Source organism: Salmo salar, chromosome ssa24 (genome assembly GCF_905237065.1).
Source record: "Salmo salar chromosome ssa24, Ssal_v3.1, whole genome shotgun sequence".
Lineage (NCBI taxonomy): Eukaryota > Metazoa > Chordata > Actinopteri > Salmoniformes > Salmonidae > Salmo > Salmo salar.
The window spans coordinates 35,922,501-35,942,840 of record NC_059465.1 but is presented as its reverse complement, the minus strand read 5'-3'; the positions used below and the strand labels follow the sequence as shown (position 1 = coordinate 35,942,840).

Below are 20,340 nucleotides of genomic sequence, written 5' to 3'. Positions count from 1 at the left end.
TGAGGTAGGGTAAGGGTAGGGGTAGGGGTGAGGTAGGGTAAGGGTAGGGGTAGGGGGAGGTAGGGTAAGGGTAAGGGTAGGGGTAGGGGTGAGGTAGGGTAAGGGTAGGGGTAGGGGTGAGGTAGGGTAGGGGTAGGGGTAGGGGTGAGGTAGGGTAGGGTAAGGGTAGGGGAGGGGGTGAGGTAGGGTAAGGGTAGGGGTAGGGGTGAGGTAATGGTAAGGGTAGGGGTAGGGGTGAGGTAGGGTAAGGGTAGGGTTGGGGTGAGGTAGGGTAAGGGTAAGGGTAGGGGTAGGGGTGAGGTAATGGTAAGGGTAGGGGTAGGGGTGAGGTAGGGTAAGGGTAGGGGTAGGGGTGAGGTAGGGTAAGGGTAGCGGTAGGGGTGAAGTAGGGTAAGGGTAGGGGTAGGGGTGAGGTAGGGTAATGGTAAGGGTAGGGGTGAGGTAGGGTAAGGGTAGGGGTAGGGGTGAGGTAGGGTGAGGGTAAGGGTAGGGGGGGGTGAGGTAGGGTAGGGTTAGGGGTAGGGGTGAGGTAGGGTAAGGGTAGGGGTAGGGGTGAGGTAGGGTAAGGGTAGGGGGAGGGGTGAGGTAGGGTATTGGTAAGGGGGATAGGGGTGAGGTAGGGTGAGGGTAGAGGTAGGGGTGAGGTAGGATAAGGGTAGGGAGGGGTGAGGTAGGGTGGGGGTAGGGGTAGGGGTGAGGTAGGGTAATGGTAAGGGTAGGGGTGAGGTAGGGTAAGGGTAGGGGAGGGGTGAGGTAGGGTAAGGGTAGGGAGGGGTGAGGTAGGGTAAGGGTAGGGAGGGGTGAGGTAGGGTAGGGTTGAGCTCTCCTTTAAAGCCCATGACACCCTGGTCTCACTGCTCACATTAGCAATTCTTAGAATAGACTCTATTGATTTTTTCTTATAATTTTAAGCACAGCCTTGTATTGTTCAGTAAATTATCTAGTGGCCAGTAATCTACTGAATCAAACCCCAGGTAGGACATATCATATGGCAATGGTGTGTGGTACCTAAACAGAGCATAGTCAGACACAGGCACTTATGAAGTCACATTGCCACTGATTAACTGAATGAAAATATGTTGGCCAACCAAAGCTCCTCGGGGTTGCAGTGCAGTACCTGTCCAGGGTGAGGAGAAGGGTCTCGTTGACCTCTGGGATGTTGTCGGCCATGACGGTGACGTTGATGACCGCGTCACTCTGTCCAGTCAGGAACACCACTGAGCCGCTCAGGGGTTTCAGGTCGTCAGGGGTGACGTCAGCCTGGTAGTCTCCGATTGGTCGAAGGCTCCAGAATACCACAGCCTGTCCATCTGTCCCATCTCGCCGCAGGCTGAGGGTCACCTGTAACAGGAGGCAGAATATCTTAACCCTCAACCATCAAACTGTAGCTAACTTACATGTAACAAGACCTGCTGTTCAAACATACTGTAGTGATCAGGATTTCGCTGCAGCAATTCTGACATTTTGCATGGCAATATGCAATGATTTTGTGAGGTAAATGTGCAGATTAGTTGAAACTGAAGCCTTCTCTTTGTAGTGAGGTGATCGGTCAGTTGATAATATTGTGTTGATTTCATTGTTTTATGCAGTAATAGTGTGTAGATTGGTCAAATTTGCAAGCCCTTGCGTTATATGAGGGGAATTGCTGATTTTGCCCAAAAAATTGCCATCGCAGAGGTGCAAAATCGATGCAGACAGAGGGTTAGCATGTTAACTTGTGTGCCATTGATGTAGACAGAGAGTTAACATGTTAACTTGTGTGCCATTGATGCAGACAGAGAGTTAACATGTTAACTTGTGTGCCATTGATGCAGACAGAGGGTTAGCATGTTAACTTGTGTGCCATTGATGTAGACAGAGGGTTAGCGTACCGTGCTAGTGTTGGTGTCCTCTGGCTCATACACCACCACTGTAGTGTTACTGGTAAAGCCGATCTCCCCATTTGCGATGTCAGGGGTGACTGTGAGGGTGAGGTTGACCGCCCCTCCGAAGCGAGGACTCACAGACGGGATTGGAGGGCTGATACTGACCAGGTTCACACTGTCCAGCTGAGAGAGAGACAGCAATGATCATTATGCACAAATCTTCATCAGAAATACATGACTCAACCGTAATACCAGTACGTGACATTGTGTTAGCCAAATGGAAAATGAAACCATGTTAAAATGTCTTTAAGAAAGGAGAAAAGAAAATACAGAGCCTCCATGACTCTCATATGGGCGGTATATAAGTAGAGGGACATGAGTGTGTGTGTGTGTGTGTGTGTGTGTGTGTGTGTGTGTGTGTGTGTGTGTGTGTGTGTGTGTGTGTGTGTGTGTGTGTGTGTGTGTGTGTGTGTGTGTGTGTGTGTGTGAGTGAGAGTGCGGGCGTGTGTGTGTGTAAGAGAGAGTGCGTACGTGTGTGAGTGTGTGAGTGCGGGCGTGTGTGTGTCTGTGTGTGTGTGTGTGCGTGTATGTGTGAGAGAGTGCGGGCATGCATGTGTGAGTGCAGGCGTGTGTGTATGTGTGTGAGAAAGCAGTTTGGGACCCATTGAATATGAAGGAGGTACTTCCATTTAGAGTTTGTTTTTATGTGTTGCTTGATGAGGGCTATTTGTTTGGACTGTTGGACAGATGCCCTGGCAAAGGGCCAGACCACAGTTCTCAGGTCCAAGTCACTCACACATGCAAATGAGGGACCATGTCTCTGGACAAGTTTGACTAAACCAAGAACCAACCAACCTTTCTCAGAGCTGGAGTAGCTGACAACTTTCCAATAGCATTAGCAAATAGCAGCACAGGTGAGCTAAGTTCATGTCTTCTCACATTTGAACAAAATGGATCTTCTAATCTACTGTATATGAAACCTCGCATGTAAGACTTGTGTCTCCCGCTCCCTGTGACAGTGATTCTACGATTAGATCAGTATTTGACCAAACAGTGTTGCTGTCCGTGACAGACCGAGGCACAAAACAGCTGTATTCTTTCAAAATACTAGTCAAATATAGTTAATAAAGAGTTTAAACTAAAAGGAAAAAAATGTCATTGATATTCAAAAACAAATAATATTTGGTCACACTTCATAAACAATAAGATTTGAAGGTATTTGAATACATGCAAGTTATTTGAAAACAAAAAACATTTATTTGATGGCTGTCAAATATTTGATGAAGAACCAACAACTATAACAATGGGTTGAATTAGTCTAAGAATATGATCATAAGCACATGGTTTGGAGGGCTCCTGGATAAGAATCTTAATATTGCCTATAATCTAGAATTGCCACGACTTCCGCCGAAGTCGGTTCCTCTCCTCGTTCGGCGGTCAACGTCACCGGTCTTCTAGCCATCGCCGATCCACTTTTCTCATTTTCCATTTGTTTTGTCTTTGTTTTACACACCTGGTTTCACTTCCCCAATTACTTGTTCATTATTTAACCCTCTGTTCCCCATGTTTGTTTGTGAGTAATTGTTTGTATGTAAGACGGTCCGTTATGTGGGACGCTTTATTGTATTGTATTTGCCTATTTTGAGTAAATTACGTTTATTTATTAATATCTGCTGTCCTGCGCCTGACTCCTCTACACAAGCTACACACAGACCTCATAACAATAATTAAATACATGAATCACCTCAACATTAGAGTAGACCACTTTTGCAGCTTCAAAATTACGAGCAAATATATTAACGCAGACGCAAGAACAGTTGAATGTTATATGTTACTGAGAATACCAACAGTAACAAAATATGTCTATTATGTGTTGAAAGGAAACTAAACATCCCAAAACGATCTTCTTAAATCAATTACAGCCAAGGTCGGTGGAAAATCATGTTAGTTTGCATTCTGAGTAAACTATCCCTTTAAAGATGGTATAGTGTGTGTTTGAAACAAGAACACTTACCCTCAGATGGACAAAGCGGTTCAAAATTGTTTTAGCATCCAACTTGCTGTTTGCAAATGGCTTTGAATTACTCTGCAGTATTTTCAGGTATCATAAAATGAATTGCCGTTTTCAACCTTTTCAGTGGTTGAAAAAGACACAGTAGGTGCACCTTATTTAAACTTCTCTGTACAAAATAGCACTGGTTAAGTGGTTTGACTTGATTATGTACACCTGGGGAAATGGACATTCAGGAGAATCTACATTTACAGAATGTTCAAAATTAAATGTTTTGTGTAGATCAAATATGACTGTCAAATAGATTGGAATAGAGTAGGAGATGGTGTGTGCTCTAGTCATTCTATTTCTATCTCCAACAAGCAGTACCAGATGCAGTACTAACATGCAGTTCTATGCATAGTCACTTTACCCCTACCTACATGTCAGTGGTGTAAAGTACTTAAGGAAAAATACTTGAAAGTACTACTTAAGTAGTTTTTTGGGGGGTATCTGTACTTTACTATTTATATTTTTGACAACTTTATACTTTTACTTCACTACATTCCTAAAGAAAATTATGTACTTGTTACTCCATACATTTTCCATGACAGACAAAATTACTCGTTAGCAGGACAGGAAAATGGTCTAATTCACACAATTATCAAGAGAACATCACTGGTCGTCCCTACTGCAGACACTAAATACATGCTTTATGTCTGAGGGTTGCAGTGTGCCCCTGGCTATCCGTAAAATATTTTAAAAACAAGAAAATGGTGCCGTCTGGTTTGCCTAATACAAGGAATTTGAAATGATTTAGACTTTTACTTTTGATACTTAAGTATATTTTAGCAATTACATTTACTTTTGATACTTATTTTGATGCATATTTCAAACCAAATACTTTTAGACTTTTACTGAAGTAGAATTTTACTGGGTGACTTTCACTTTTACTTGCGTCATTTTCTATTAAGTTATCTTTACTTTTATGCAAGTATGACAATTGGGTACTTTTTCCACCACTGCTACATGTACATATTACCTCAATTACCTCAACTAACCTGTACCCCCACACATTGACTCAGTACTGGTACCCCCTGTATATAGCCTCAGTATTGTTATTCTATGTGTTCATTTTTGTATTTTTTACTTTAGTTTATTTTATAAATATTAAAACTCCATTGTTGGGAAAGGGCTTGTAAGTAAGCATTTCACGGTGAGGACTACACTTGTTGTATTCGGCGCATGTGACAAATACAATTTGATTTGATTTGAGATACAGCTTTGCCATTAGTTCAAGGCAGCCACTCCAATAGTTTCTGAAAAGTCGTCACTTCCTGACATCTGTATTCAAATAGCTGTATTAATCTCCAAAGTAACTATTTGTGCCCTGATTTAAAAAAAAAAATCATAAAGAATAGTTAAAACTATAGTTATCCTAGGTCTGATCTGTGACCTCTCACCCCACCTGGATAAGGAAGTGGGCTCCGTTTTGCAGGAAGGCGTCGTTGCGGATAGGCAGGGTGAGTCTGGCCTGGTCCTGGCCCTGAGAGAACAGCACGGTAGTAGAGCGGCTAGCGTTCAGCACCCTGTCCCGGGCCAGCCCAGGATCCACGGGCCCAGCAGGGAGATAGAGGGCGGTGAGGGACAGGGCCACCTCCCCCAGGGTACCCCCCTCGCGCAGAAAGCTGAGGGACAGGAAGCGGCTGTCGGGTCGACTCTGGATGGTCTGGGTCTTCTCGGGGTGGAAGAGGAACAGGCCGTACACATCATCACTGTCCTGGATGTAAAACACCATCTGTGGAAGGAGGGAGGAGAGGAAGGAGGGAAGAGAGGAAGGAGGGAGGAGGGAGGAGAGGAAGGAGAGGAGAGGAAGGAGGGAGGAAAGGAAGGAGTGAGGAAAGGAAGGAGTGAGGAGAGGAAGGAGAGGAGAGGAAGGAGTGAGGAGAGGAAGGAGGGAGGAGTTGAAGGAGAGGAGAGGAAGGAGAGAAGAGGAAGGAGAGGAGAGGAAGGAGTGAGAAGAGGAAGGAGAGGAGAGGAAGGAGAGGAGAGGAAGTAGTGAGGAGAGGAAGGAGTGAGGAGAGGAAGGAGAGGAGAGGAAGGAGAGGAGAAGAAGGAGAGGAAGGAGAGGAGAGGAAGGAGAGGAGAGGAAGGAGTGAGGAGAGGAAGGAGTGAGGAGAGGAAGGAGAGGAGAGGAGAGGAAGGAGGGAGGAGAGGGAGGAGAGGAAGGAGAGGAGAGGGAGGAGAGGAAGGAGAGGATAGGAAGGAGAGGAGAGGAAGGAGGGAGCAGAGGAAGGAGAGGAGAGGAGAGGAAGGAGAGGAGAGGGAGGAGAGGAAGGAAGGAGAGGATAGGAAGGAGAGGAAGGAGGGAGGAGAGGAAGGAGAGGAGAGGAAGGAGATGAGAGGGAGGAGAGGAAGGAGAGGATAGGAAGGAGAGGAGAGGAAGGAGGGAGGAGAGGAAGGAGAGGAGAGGGAAAAGAGGAGAAAGCATCAGACTCCGTGTCATCAAAAGGAGCCCTGGGTTAATTTTAGAGATGCATCCTCTTTAATTAAATGGGCTAAAATAGTTTTCATGAGCTTTTTTACTAGGACTTACTGTAGTCATTTGTCCAGGAATGTGTTGCAGCATTTAGAACTGTGTGCTAAATCATTTATATCAACTTGACACATACAGTGATTAACTACAAGAGTTTCCTTCTAATGCTTACAAGCACTGAATGAATTCCCTAAACACATACGGACAGCAGATACCACACGCTGAGAGTCCAATCACTGTGTGTGTGTGTGTGTGTGTGTGTGTGTGTGTGTGTGTGTGTGTGTGTGTGTGTGTGTGTGTGTGTGTGTGTGCGTGCGTGCGTGCGTGCGTACGTGCGTGCGTGTGTGTGTGTGTGTGTGTTCTAATGCATTAAACATAAACAAGGTTTAGATGTAGCCATTCCTTTCACACATAGCTAAGATGGGAAGCTGTGACAAAGACATTGCAGTGCCACAGACACCCATAAACACACACACACCCACTCACACACTCACACCCACACACACACAGGCGCGCACGCACAAACGACCACATCCTTCAGAGGGTAGGAGACGGCTCTGCAGATGTGTTTTCCACAAGTGCAGCCCTCCCCCGCAACCCTCCCCAGCAGGGCATGGGTAGTAGACCTGCTCCCTCTTTCTCCCTCCCTCCCTCCTTCCCTCTCTGTCTCTCTCTCAGTCAGCCACTGCCCTGTACTAGACATGGCACTAAGCTCCCAGACAAGCAACTTTCTCAAACTGTCTATCTGGTATGGCAAATAAACAAAAAAGCCAACACAGAGCTCCACAAAACACCAGCATCAACAACATGACAGAACGGAACATAAAATCTGATTAACAAATACCAGAAAAACCTTTGGATGTATACAAAACAAATCCTCAATCTCTAGTATTAGAAGAGAAACTGAAATGATACAACCATACTGTTGGACCAATCAACCAAAAGCAGTAGAATCCTAATCTATAGTTGTAGTGTGATTGGCCAGGCCAGACTGACCTCCATAGGCTCGTCCACCTCGGCCCCTCCCTGCACAGTGTCCGGCAGCAGTCGGAGGACAAAGGCCTCGGCCTCTTCTGGGAGCTTGTCCGCTGTGATGTTCAACAGCAGGGCTGTACTCATCTGACCCGCCCTGAACCGCAACGTGCCCCAAACTGGGCTCAGGTCATCTGACACGGGCGAGCGGTCACTGGAGTTCCGACTGATGGTCCAGTTGACGGAGACGTCGCCATAGTTCCCACCGTTCCTCACAATGGAGATACCGTCAAATCTTTTGGGATGAGAGGGGGTGGGGTTGTGAGAATAGCACAGACAGAAAGTGTCAATGTGTTTGGAAACTATTATGTAAAAATGGCATTGTACATTTTTTTCCATGCATGTAAAATAAAATGGGATAATTGTGTGTAACACTTCAACCTGATCCAATGACATTCCCCTCCTGACTGTAGTTCAACCCACCTGTCCGTCACATCCTCGTTGATACTGATTGGCTGAGTGAGAGGGCTGCTGCTGATTGACAGGACCCCGTGTGGCTTATCATTGGGTTCGATGGTGACCAGGATGGCTTTGGGAGGGATCAGCACAGCGTCTCCTCTCACAGTCTCCTCCAGCAGCACCACTTGGAACGACTCTGCGATCTCTGGCACCTTGTCATCGTTGACTCTGAAGAACAGTTGCACCGCGTAGACCCACGGGGGAAACGTCACCCTGTGCACCGTCTGCAGGTCCACAAAATCCACCGCCGGTGTGGCGCTGCCTGCCCCTTCGCCACTGACGACCAAGTAGTCTACAGAGACCTCCGTGTCGTCGGAGCCCACCAGACGGCCGTGGTCAGCCAGGCTGCCGCGGGTCACGGTCACGGAGATGACGCCGGCGTTCTCGGCCACGGCCACCAGGGACAGGGAGAAGCGCAAGGGGCTGTCGTTACGGCGGATCTTCAGCTCCACGCTGCTGCTGTTGGGGTTGAGGAGCGCCCCGCCTGCCACGCCCGTCAGCTTTACTGTGAACACCTCGTCATCCTCAGGGATCTGACAGAGATGACAGGGAAAAAGGCTTTAGTGATGTGTTACCATATAGAAATATATACAGTAAATAGGTAGTGTTATCCCAATAGTTTAGTAACTCCTGGTTTACTTAGCCAGCAAAAGGAAGCTTCAGATGATCCATGTGTTTGATGTGGAGCTGTCTGGTGAAAGGTGTGATAACATGTAAAAGGAGGAAAGAGGACAGACAGGGTACCTGGTCATCCAGGATGAGGATGCTGAAGACCACCATAGCCCGTCCAGGTGGGATGGTGATGTTCCCCCAGTCTGGACTGAGGTCCTCCAGGGCAGAGTTAGGGCCTCCAGAGATCTGCCCATGTACAAACCACAACATAATGCCATAATGACAGTTCTGGAATAAGTTTACCTGAAAGGTGTGTGTGTGTGTGTGTGTGTGTGTGTGTGTGTGTGTGTGTGTGTGTGTGTGTGTGTGTGTGTGTGTGTGTGTGTGTGTGTGTGTGTGTGTGTGTGTGTGTGTGTGTGTGTGTGTGTGTCCTTGTGCATTTGAGGCTGGCATAAGTAGACCGTCTAACAGACAGACATCCACACTAAAATGAAAACGGCCTAATGAGGGAGGTCAAACAGGGGCCAGTTACAGTGAACTCACCTCAAAGTTAACCGTCACTGTCCCATACGTCCCCTTCTCTCTGACCAGGCTGAGAGGCACATACTGGCTCCTCCCTCTAGGCTCATCCACGACAATCTGTTTAGTCTGGAGGAGAGAGAAAGATGAAGGGGGGGTATAAGTCAAAGTCAGTCAGAGCTTCAATTGTCTTTTGTTTCACCTAAGAAACAAAGAGTCCTGTTGAATCAAATGCAGTCCCAGTATTCAGGGTGACAAACAAGACTGCAGAGTGAGACAAATTTAAACTACTGTAAAACTTCAATTAAACTCAGTCTCAAATAGACGCCAGTCCCTTTTAATAGTCGGGCAACCGCACACATTTCAGCAAATAAACGCCTTGTTTCAAATAGACCCCGGGTCTAAAGGAATTGTATAACAGTTTTTTTTTTACCTTTATTTAACTAGGCAAGTCAAACTCTTATTTTTAATGACAGCCTAGGAACAGTGGATTAACTGTCTTGTTCAGGGGCAGAACGACACATTTTGACCTTGTCAGCTCGGGGATTTGATCTAGCATCCTTTCGGTTACTGGCCCAAACTTCTAACCACTAGGCTACCTGCAACCCCAAGGTTAACATGAATGACCATGAATTGTTTACGAGGTGAATTGTTTACATTAAATAATTACTTGAAAAAATTATGGCAATCGTCTGTTTTTATCGCCAGTAACAAGCTGAGAACTGCTTGCCATTGGCTGCTAACAGCTGAGAACTTCGAGCTAACTGGCAAGCACAAAAACAGTCAACAACTTTGGAAGTACAGAACCCCAGAAATCGGCCCGTCGCCCTCTAGTGGCGAAAGTAAGAACTGCCAAAAATGCACAGTCAGAGGAGAATAATGATTCTGTCAAGGAAAAAATAAAAATGAATGAGACAAAGGAAACGTGACACCGTGGAAATGATAACACATTAGTGCAGGAAATGAATACATTTATTACAATTTTGCTCATTAACTATGCAAATGGCCAAAGCTGTTCGCATTAAGAAATAGACACCTGGCTCAAATAGAAGCCTGCCTCAAATAGAAGCCTGTCTTTAAGTTTTACAATAAAAGAAAACTTTAAATACTGAATGCTCAGTTCTTGGGATTCACTTTACATTTACTGAAGGTTGAACTGATCGTCTTAAACTGGTTGAAACAGAATGCACGCAAGAATCAACACTGGACAGACAGGTGTTTCTTACGGAGTTGAAGGAAATTATTCCGAAGGCGTTGTCATTGGACAGGATGGTGATAGTGGCTCTGTTTGGGGTCCCCAGTCTCACGCCATCGGAGGAGCTCTGAAAGAAGAGCAATGATGAGAGATGTATAGACCTGTCCCCTTATCAGGCATACAAACACAGTCACAGACACACACGCACAAACTCACACCCATGTACTCACACGCACGCACGCATGCACGCACACACACACACACACACACACACACATATTCATCCCCAGGGGCCTTCACTACAGCTCCACTCCTGCAGGGAGGTCATGCGGAGAGGACACAAAGTCAGGAAGTAGTTCTCTCAGGCTCATTGAGCCTCTCAGATTAGCTCTCAGCAGTCTAACTTTCAGATTAGCTCTCAGCAGCCTAACTCTCAGGATAGTTCTCAGCAGCCTACCTCTCAGGCTAGCTCTCAGCAGCCTACCTCTCAGATTACTGTAGCGCTCAGCAGCCTACCTCTCAGATTACTGTAGCTCTCAGCAGCCTACCTCTCAGATTACTGTAGCGCTCAGCAGCCTACCTCTCAGATTACTGTAGCTCTCAGCAGCCTACCTCTCAGATTACTGTAGCTCTCAGCAGCCTACCTCTCAGGCTAGCTCTCAGCAGCCTACCTCTCAGATTACTGTAGCTCTCAGCAGCCTACCTCTCAGATTACTGTAGCTCTCAGTAGCCTACCTCTCAGATTAATGTAGCTCTCAGCAGCCTACCTCTCAGGCTAGCTCTCAGCAGCCTACCTCTCAGGCTAGCTCTCAGCAGCCACACCATTAAAGCCACAGAGTACTTTTAATCAGTTTAAGCATATTGTCTTTTCTGAGTGGAAAAATCTGTTTTACTCATTACCTTAAAGGGAAGGCTAGTTAGTATTGGCTCGTAAAACTACCTCTAACTTCCATCATACTGGACACAGAGACATAAACATGGTATCCAAGAGTTCATCTGACTCTGGGGAAGTAGACCAAGGTGGGTCAATATATTCAGCATTTCGTTGAATTAACTCAATGGACCTAGGCCTATACGTTTTTGTCAATTTAAACAAGAGTGGTATTATACGCTGAGTGTACAAAACATTATGAACACCTTCTCTTTCCATGACATATAGACTGACCAGGTGAATCCAGGTGAAAGCTATGATCCCTTATTGATATCACTTGTTAAATCCACTTCAATCAGTGTAGATGATGGGGAGGAGACAGGTTAAAGAAGGATCTTTATGCCTTGAGACAGTTGAGACATGGATTGTCTGTGTTGCATTCAGAGGGTGAATGGGCAAGACAAAATATATAAGTGCCTTTGAACGGGGTATGGTTGAAGGGGCCAGGCACACCGGTTTGAGTGTGTCAAGAATTGCAACGCTGCTGGGTTTTTCATGCTCAACAGTTTACCGTGTGTATCAAGAAAGTTCTACCACCCAAAGGACATCCAGTTGAATGGCCCTCCAACATGTAATTACTAGTTAAATTAGCCATGAATCCCCTTGGAAGCTTGTGTGCAAAAGGGAGGGGCAATTGAATACAAGATTCACAAAAAGTCTTACATTGCTAAAACACTTCTAGCCGGTCTATACTGGGTAACAGGGTGGACAAAACACCAGAAAATTGCCAAAAAGTGTAGAACCAGCTCAACTGTTTTTACACTATGATTTGGCTATTAGATGCTAGTTTCACCATATTAAAACGAGAGTTCTGTTCATGCAACAGGGTTGACCTTAAAATGAGGGAACAGACGTAAATGAATCACAAAATCTTCCTAGAAGTCACAGATGGTGCGTCGAGGGACATGTCAAAATGCTGAATTTTGGCACTTTAGCAAGTCTTTATTCATATAAAAAATCTGATTTATTGAAATCTCCATAATGGTCTATATTAATAAAGGGCAATTTAATGTATACAATAGGCTTTTAAAATGCAATATTGTGGCATAATTTCTACTTAACATATCAAAGGTACTCATTTTCTCGAACGATCCAGCACACATTAAGTTCTGCCTGTTGGACGTTGGTCACAATGCTCTCATCCAGCTGGTTGGTTCATACACACATGAAAGACATGAAGTCACTACATGACCGACAATGTATCATGTTTGTAGTCATTTTTATAGTCATTTAAATGCATTATTATGCATGTTAATTGCTGAAATTCCTGTTCAGGTGGATTTGGGATTGTTCCAGTGTTAGGCGCAGGACTTTTAACTTGTTCACGTGCTCATCTCAAGAGAGAGCTAAGGCTGGGGTGACATGTATATCCCAGGACTCTGCTGAACTGCTCATCTGTGTCTGAGGAATTATTAACATTGTCAAAGTTATAGACACTCTGTTTAGTCTGAAGGCATTCTTCCTCATTGTTGTTTTGGATCCAGCTATTTACATTCTGCACCTGTAAATGAATACCATTACCTGACTCCTGATGCTTCGCAACCCCTGATAAGACCGTATAGGATCCACTATTATTAAACTACCCTGACCTGATAAGACCGTATAGGATCCACTATTATTAAAATACCCTGACCTGATAAGACCGTATAGGATCCACTATTATTAAACTACCCTGACCTGATAAGACCGTATAGGATCCACTATTATTAAAATACCCTGACCTGATAAGACCGTATAGGATCCACTATTATTAAACTACCCTGACCTGATAAGACCGTATAGGATCCACTATTATTAAACTACCCTGACCTGATAAGACCGTATAGGATCCACTATTATTAAACTACCCTGACCTGATAAGACCGTATAGGATCCACTATTATTAAACTACCCTGACCTGATAAGACCGTATAGGATCCACTATTATTAAACTACCCTGACCTGATAAGACCATATAGGATCCACTATTATTAAAATACCCTGACCTGATAAGACCGTATAGGATCCACTATTATTAAACTACCCTGACCTGATAAGACCGTATAGGATCCACTATTATTAAACTACTGACCTGATAAGACCGTACAGGGTCCACTATTATTAAACTACCCTGACCTGATAAGACCGTATAGGATCCACTATTATTAAACTACCCTGACCTGATAAGACCGTATAGGATCCACTATTATTAAACTACCCTGACCTGATAAGACCGTATAGGATCCACTATTATTAAAATACCCTGACCTGATAAGACCGTATAGGATCCACTATTATTAAACTACCCTGACCTGATAAGACCGTATAGGATCCACTATTATTAAAATACCCTGACCTGATAAGACCGTACAGGGTCCACTATTATTAAACTACCCTGACCTGATAAGACCGTATAGGATCCACTATTATTAAACTACCCTGACCTGATAAGACCGTATAGGATCCACTATTATTAAAATACCCTGACCTGATAAGACCGTACAGGGTCCACTATTATTAAACTACCCTGACCTGATAAGACCGTATAGGATCCACTATTATTAAACTACCCTGACCTGATAAGACCGTATAGGATCCACTATTATTAAACTACCCTGACCTGATAAGACCGTATAGGATCCACTATTATTAAACTACCCTGACCTGATAAGACCGTATAGGATCCACTATTATTAAACTACACTGACCTGATAAGACCGTATAGGATCCACTATTATTAAACTACCCTGACCTGATAAGACCGTATAGGATCCACTATTATTAAAATACCCTGACCTGATAAGACCGTATAGGATCCACTATTATTAAACTACACTGACCTGATAAGACCGTATAGGGTCCACTATTATTAAAATACCCTGACCTGATAAGACCGTATAGGATCCACTATTATTAAACTACCCTGACCTGATAAGACCGTATAGGATCCACTATTATTAAACTACACTGACCTGATAAGACCGTATAGGATCCACTATTATTAAACTACCCTGACCTGATAAGACCGTATAGGATCCACTATTATTAAACTACCCTGACCTGATAAGACCGTATAGGGTCCACTATTATTAAACTACTCTGACCTGATAAGACCGTATAGGATCCACTATTATTAAACTACACTGACCTGATAAGACCGTATAGGATCCACTATTATTAAACTACCCTGCCCTGATAAGACCGTATAGGATCCACTATTATTAAACTACACTGACCTGATAAGACCGTATAGGGTCCACTATTATTAAACTACACTGACCTGATAAGACCGTATAGGGTCCACTATTATTAAACTACACTGACCTGATAAGACCGTATAGGATCCACTATTATTAAACTACACTGACCTGATAAGACCGTATAGGGTCCACTATTATTAAACTACTGACCTGATAAGACCGTATAGGATCCACTATTATTAAAATACCCTGACCTGATAAGACCGTATAGGATCCACTATTATTAAACTACCCTGACCTGATAAGACCGTATAGGATCCACTATTATTAAACTACTGACCTGATAAGACCGTATAGGATCCACTATTATTAAACTACACTGACCTGATAAGACCGTATAGGGTCCACTATTATTAAACTACACTGACCTGATAAGACCGTATAGGATCCACTATTATTAAACTACCCTGACCTGATAAGACCGTACAGGGTCCACTATTATTAAACTACCCTGACCTGATAAGACCGTATAGGATCCACTATTATTAAACTACCCTGACCTGATAAGACCGTATAGGATCCACTATTATTAAACTACCCTGACCTGATAAGACCGTATAGGATCCACTATTATTAAAATACCCTGACCTGATAAGACCGTATAGGATCCACTATTATTAAACTACACAGACCCCAAGCCCTGCCCAGACCCCAAGTCCAGACCCCAAGCTCAGACCACGAGCCCAGACCCCAAGCCCTGCCCAGACCCCAAGCCCTGCCCAGACCCCAAGCCCAGACCCAAAGCCCTGCCCAGACCCCAAGCCCAGATCCCAAGCCCTGCCTAGACCCCAAGCCCTGCCTAGACTCCAAGCCCTGCCCAGACCCCAAGGCCAGATCCCATGCCCAGACCCCAAGCCCTGCCCAGACCCCAAGCCCAGACCCCAAGCCCTGCCCAGACCCCAAGCCCAGACCCCAAGCTCAGACCACGAGCCCAGACCCCAAGCCCTGCCCAGACCCCAAGCCCAGACCCGGACAGTAGGCAAAGGATGAGTGGGCAGCACCTGTTGCGGTCTTGTCAAGCAGGTTTGTGGGATTACAGTATGAGGGACCGTTCCTGGACAATTCCAGCTCACCCTTTGTTTATGATTGTCTGGATTGTATTATAAAAATGATCATCTTCTATCTAGCATTCTGGGAAGTGTAGCCCAACTGGTGATGACATCATTACTCAAAAGCAGAAGGGGAACACCAAACCCTCTCATCTCCAACCAATCCCACCCGGTCCAAAACAACTGTCCTTGCATCCATTTTTAAATGTATCGAGCCAAACAGCTTTCTGCTTGTCAGAAATGACTGATTCGCCAAGCCATCGCCCTCTCATCCCCCCTGTGCTTGATCTGTGAGGCCCCTTAGCACGTAGATCATCATTCAGACAGACCTTTGCCTGATGTAGGCTGCCTGTCTGTCACAGCGCCATTAGTCAGAGCGTGTGGACAGGCAGACAGTAGGAGCCAGCCCCCTCATCATCAATCACATGGCGACAGCCTGCTAATGACACCATGGCGACAGCTTGCTAAGGACACATGGCAACAGCCTGCCAATTACACCATGGCGACAGCCTGCTAAGGAAACCATGGCGATGGGACTCTAGGTGTAAGACAGCCGAAAAAATAAAAAACATTCCTCTCTATGCATCGTGGGAGAGGTTTCTCTCTGCACAGCCCAACGCTGTTTGGCTATGCCATGGCCACCTACCCCCATGTCGGTCTCTAGATTATACCCTTCTCGTGTGAGGGAATCCTCCAATATGTTCTCTAGTGTCCGTCCCCCGTCCCCGTCCCCCCGTCCCCGTCCCCAGCACGGTCCCAGCTACAGGAAGCACGTTGGTTTCTCCCACACAGTCTGTTTAATGATGTGAAACGGCTGTCTTACTGTGACTTCACACAGCTCCTGACTCTGGACTTTAATCTACTGTGTGGTGAAGCTTTGGCTGTCAGAATTACTTTCTGCTCACAAAGGTGTCTTTTGGTGGAACCTTCTTCAGCAGCCCAGTGGCCCAGCCCTGGAGAACCCCGGTGGCCCAGCCCTGGAGAACCCCGGTGGCCCAGCCCTGGAGAACCCCGGTGGCCCAGCCCTGGAGAACCCCGGTGGCCCAGCCCTGGAGAAGCCCTATAGATACACATCAAAGGGAATCCAGGGCCTCTGAAGTCTTTCTGCTGGGGTTGAAAAGGGGAGGCCCTGGGGCAGTGGTTGAACCAGGGTGAGGGGTTAAGACACTCAGACACACTCATAAGCATTGTAACACATACACACATACAAATGCACACACGCACATATTGACACATGAGTACGGTATGAGGGAAACCATAACAACCTCTGAAATTGAATGACCTCACACACACACACACACACACACACACACACACACACACACACACACACACGCACACACACACACTTTCCGTTACCTGTAGCCTTAGGTTGAAGACAAAGGTCTCGTCGGCCTCGGGCAGCTCGTCGTCCCTTACAGCGATGAATATGGTCTTACTGGCCTCTGACGACAGCAGGAAGGCTGCAGCCGTGGGGGACTCAAAGTCCCCTGTGTCATCTCCCTCCAACTAGAAGCACCAAGAACAGTTGATGTTGTAACTGTTACTGGAATCATTTGACTTGATCGTACACCACTTAAACACAGACTGACACACACTCGGCCTGTACAAAAATATAGAATGCTGGGCTCAACTCAACTCAACTCAAAGCCCCAACCAGGCCACTAGTTTTCCAGACACCCATGAGGAGGGAGAAGACACTGGCTCCCATGTGGAAGCTGACACATTCGTTCTGATGTGGGTGACAATTACTGCCAACGTACTATAGGCCTTTCATCTCACACACTGCCTCCCACAGTACAAAGGTCACTTATCTTTGCCTCTTAAGGATACCTGCATTTGACAACTCAGGAGCAGATCAGCATCGGTGACTAGCGGGGTTGAGGTTAATGCTCCACTGTTCTGCCCTACAGCTGTGTGCTGCTAATCATGGCCGGACACCATTGCATTAAACCAACACTTAGACACAACTGTCCCCTACAAGACTTAAGTCAGAGAGACTAATGCCAAGTTAGAGGAGATTACGTAAACACACAAAGGTATCTAGATAACACTAGGTCGAACACTCAACAGGTGACCTAACCCAGTCCTCCTATGACCAGGTCATTCCTACCAGAACCAGTGTGGTCACGTTGACCGGGTCTCCGATCCTCTCCACCACCAGGCGGACCACGGTGCTGCTGCTCTCGTCGACCACGAAGTCCGTCTGTCCCAGGAACCTCAGCTCAGCTGACTCAAGCCTGGCACTCGGGATGGACAGAGCCAGAATCAACCCAACCAGTGTGAGGACAGTGGGCATTCCTGTCAGATGGATAGAACACAGACAGACAGACAGACAGACAGACAGACAGACAGACAGACAGACAGACAGACAGACAGACAGACAGACAGACAGACAGACAGACAGACAGACAGACAGACAGACAGACAGACAGACAGACAGACAGACAGACAGACAGACAGACAGACAGACAGACAGACAGACAGACAGACAGACAGACAGACAGGAAGATCTTCACAAAACTGAACATTCATAGAACATTATGTTTGGACACAAAATAGGAGCATATTGGTGTATGTTGGGCATTGATACAGTGTTATAGGTTAGGTGCTCCAGAATCAGAAGAACAGGATCAGATTGGCATGATAGAAGGGAAATGACCTTTATTACCCCGATAAAACCATAGTCCCGCTGCTCACTGGAATATAAAGGAATACTTGAAGTAAACTATTCCATGCCCTGACTGCTGCTGTCTATGGGTTTTGATAATGACTTGTGTAGATTCTAGTTTCTCCTCCGCCTTACCACATCTATCAATAATACATGTGATAGGTGACGTTGTTCGTAGAGACAGTTGATATAGCCTGTGGGGTTTCATGGCTTATACACACATACTCCCAGCGCTCTCCTGTCTTCTCAGAATCTAATCCGTTGTTCTGTCATGATTGACAAAACAAACAACGCAACAAGTGGATGTGGTCAACGTAATGCAAAGTTGTGGGCATCATGTTGCTGATGTACATGATCACGTGTCTTTTTAAACATTTGCTGTAAATTACAAGGTTGAAAAATACACCCGCAATGAATGAAGTCATGTGGTCTTCTTTTTGGGGGAGAGAAATGTCTTAGGAAACTTGGACATTGAAAGCATCCCATTTTTCATATGTTCCGTCCCTGTTAGATCACTCTGGGTTATTTCCAGTATCATGGGGTGTTTCTGAGAGAAACATGAATCAATACAGGTGTCATGCTGGAGAGCAGAGTGAAACAACTACATAGTGGAACATCATCTAAACGAAACAGAAAAACAGATATAGTGATCCAGAGTATATTTGTGTGCTTCTGTGTGTGTGTGTGTGTGTGTGTGTGTGTGTGTGTGTGTGTGTGTGTGTGTGTGTGTGTGTGTGTGTGTGTGTGTGTGTGTGTGTGTGTGTGTGTGTGTGTGTGTGTGTGCCCCTGTGTGTATGCCTGTGGTGGACAGGGTGCTGTGAAAGCTATCAAAAGTTGATTAAGAGCTGCTGTGTAGCAGGGTAGGGCAGAGGGAGGCAGAGGAGACAGAGGGAAACAGATGGAGAGAGAGGGAGAGAGAGAGGGAGTGAGAGGGAGACAGAGGAGACAGAGGGAGAAAGAGGGGAGAGAGAGGGATGGGGACAAAGAGGAGACAGAGGGAGAGAGAGGGGCGGGGACAAAGAGGAGACAGGGCGAGAGAGGGAGAGAGAGGGAGAAAGAGGAGACAGAGGGAGAGAGAGGGACAGGGACAAAGAGGAGACAGAGATAGAGAGAGGGAGAGAGAGGGACATGGACAAAAAGGAGACAGAGGGAGAGAGAGAGATGGGCACAAAGAGGAGACAGAGGGAGAGAGAGGGACGGGGACAAAGAGGAGACAGAGGGAGAGAGAGGGACGTGGACAAAGAGGAGAGAGAGAGAGAGAGGGACTTGGACAAAGAGGAGACAGAGGGAGAGAGAGGGACTTGGACAAAGAGGAGAGAGAGGGAGAGAGAGAGACTTGGACAAAGAGAAGAGAGAGGGAGAGAGAGGGACTTGGACAAAGAGGAGAGAGAGAGGGAGAGAGAGGGACTTGGACAAAGAGGAGAGAGAGAGGGAGAGAGAGGGACTTGGACAAAGAGGAGAGAGGGAGAGAGAGAGACTTGGACAAAGAGAAGAGAGAGGGAGAGAGAGGGACTTGGACAAAGAGAAGAGAGAGGGACTTGGACAAAGAGAAGGAGAGACAAGGACAGGATGGGAGTAAAACCTGTTATTCTGCCTGCTCTTTCCCCTGGGGAGGGGAACTTCCTGCCCCCTTATACAGATCACATCACACTCCGAGAGACTCTCTCTCTCACACACAGATCCCCTCCTCCTCTAACGCCATCATTACATTTACATTTTAGTCATTTAACAGACACTCTTATCCAGAGCAACTTACAGTAGTGAATGCATACATTTCATACATTTCTTTTCTGTGCTGGCCCCCCGTGGGAATTGAACCCACAACCCTGGCGTTGCAAACACCATGCTCTACCAACTGAGCTACAGGGAAGGAATACCTCACTATCACTCACTTCTTCTGGCACACACTCTCTCTCTCCCTCATTTTTCCCACTTCACATTCACTCGTTATTTCCAGGAGTTTATCAACAGTTCTGCCCGTATTCTCTGAAAAGGATGGTAAACAAACGTAAACTTTATTATATTTGGAGAGTGAGACAGGTTGCTTTTAGTCCCTCTACAAAAACCACACAAAACAAGGAAGATGTCAAACATACTGTAGACACTGACCCAACAACTAAAACCCCTTCAAAGAAGGTTGTTTCTGGGCAGATGCTGTTTGTAGTGCCTCGGTCTGTTTATGTGCAGCACAACAGTCTTTGTCCTGACACCGACACCACTGGGGCTCCTGGGCCGTGCAGGG

The 20,340-nt window shown here is 46.0% G+C and overlaps 1 protein-coding gene across 3 annotated transcripts in view; it reads right to left on the bottom strand.

Moving 5' to 3' along the window:
- Positions 1–20,340, bottom strand: part of LOC106585809 (adhesion G-protein coupled receptor V1) — a 235,723-nt gene that overhangs the window by 192,510 nt on the left and 22,873 nt on the right. For all 3 annotated transcript variants that reach the window (XR_001324033.2, XM_014172456.2, XM_014172457.2), the window contains exons 2-11: positions 17,541–17,728; positions 16,787–16,936; positions 10,240–10,335; positions 9,038–9,142; positions 8,627–8,740; positions 7,847–8,415; positions 7,388–7,658; positions 5,324–5,653; positions 1,872–2,048; positions 1,118–1,341 (exon numbers count right to left, since the gene is read on the bottom strand). Coding sequence is in view for 2 of the 3 variants with exons in the window: in XM_014172456.2 (XP_014027931.2) it covers positions 1,118–1,341; positions 1,872–2,048; positions 5,324–5,653; positions 7,388–7,658; positions 7,847–8,415; positions 8,627–8,740; positions 9,038–9,142; positions 10,240–10,335; positions 16,787–16,936; positions 17,541–17,726 (2,222 nt within the window). In the remaining variant the exon portion in view is untranslated. The remainder of the gene's footprint in view (positions 1–1,117; positions 1,342–1,871; positions 2,049–5,323; positions 5,654–7,387; positions 7,659–7,846; positions 8,416–8,626; positions 8,741–9,037; positions 9,143–10,239; positions 10,336–16,786; positions 16,937–17,540; positions 17,729–20,340) is intronic.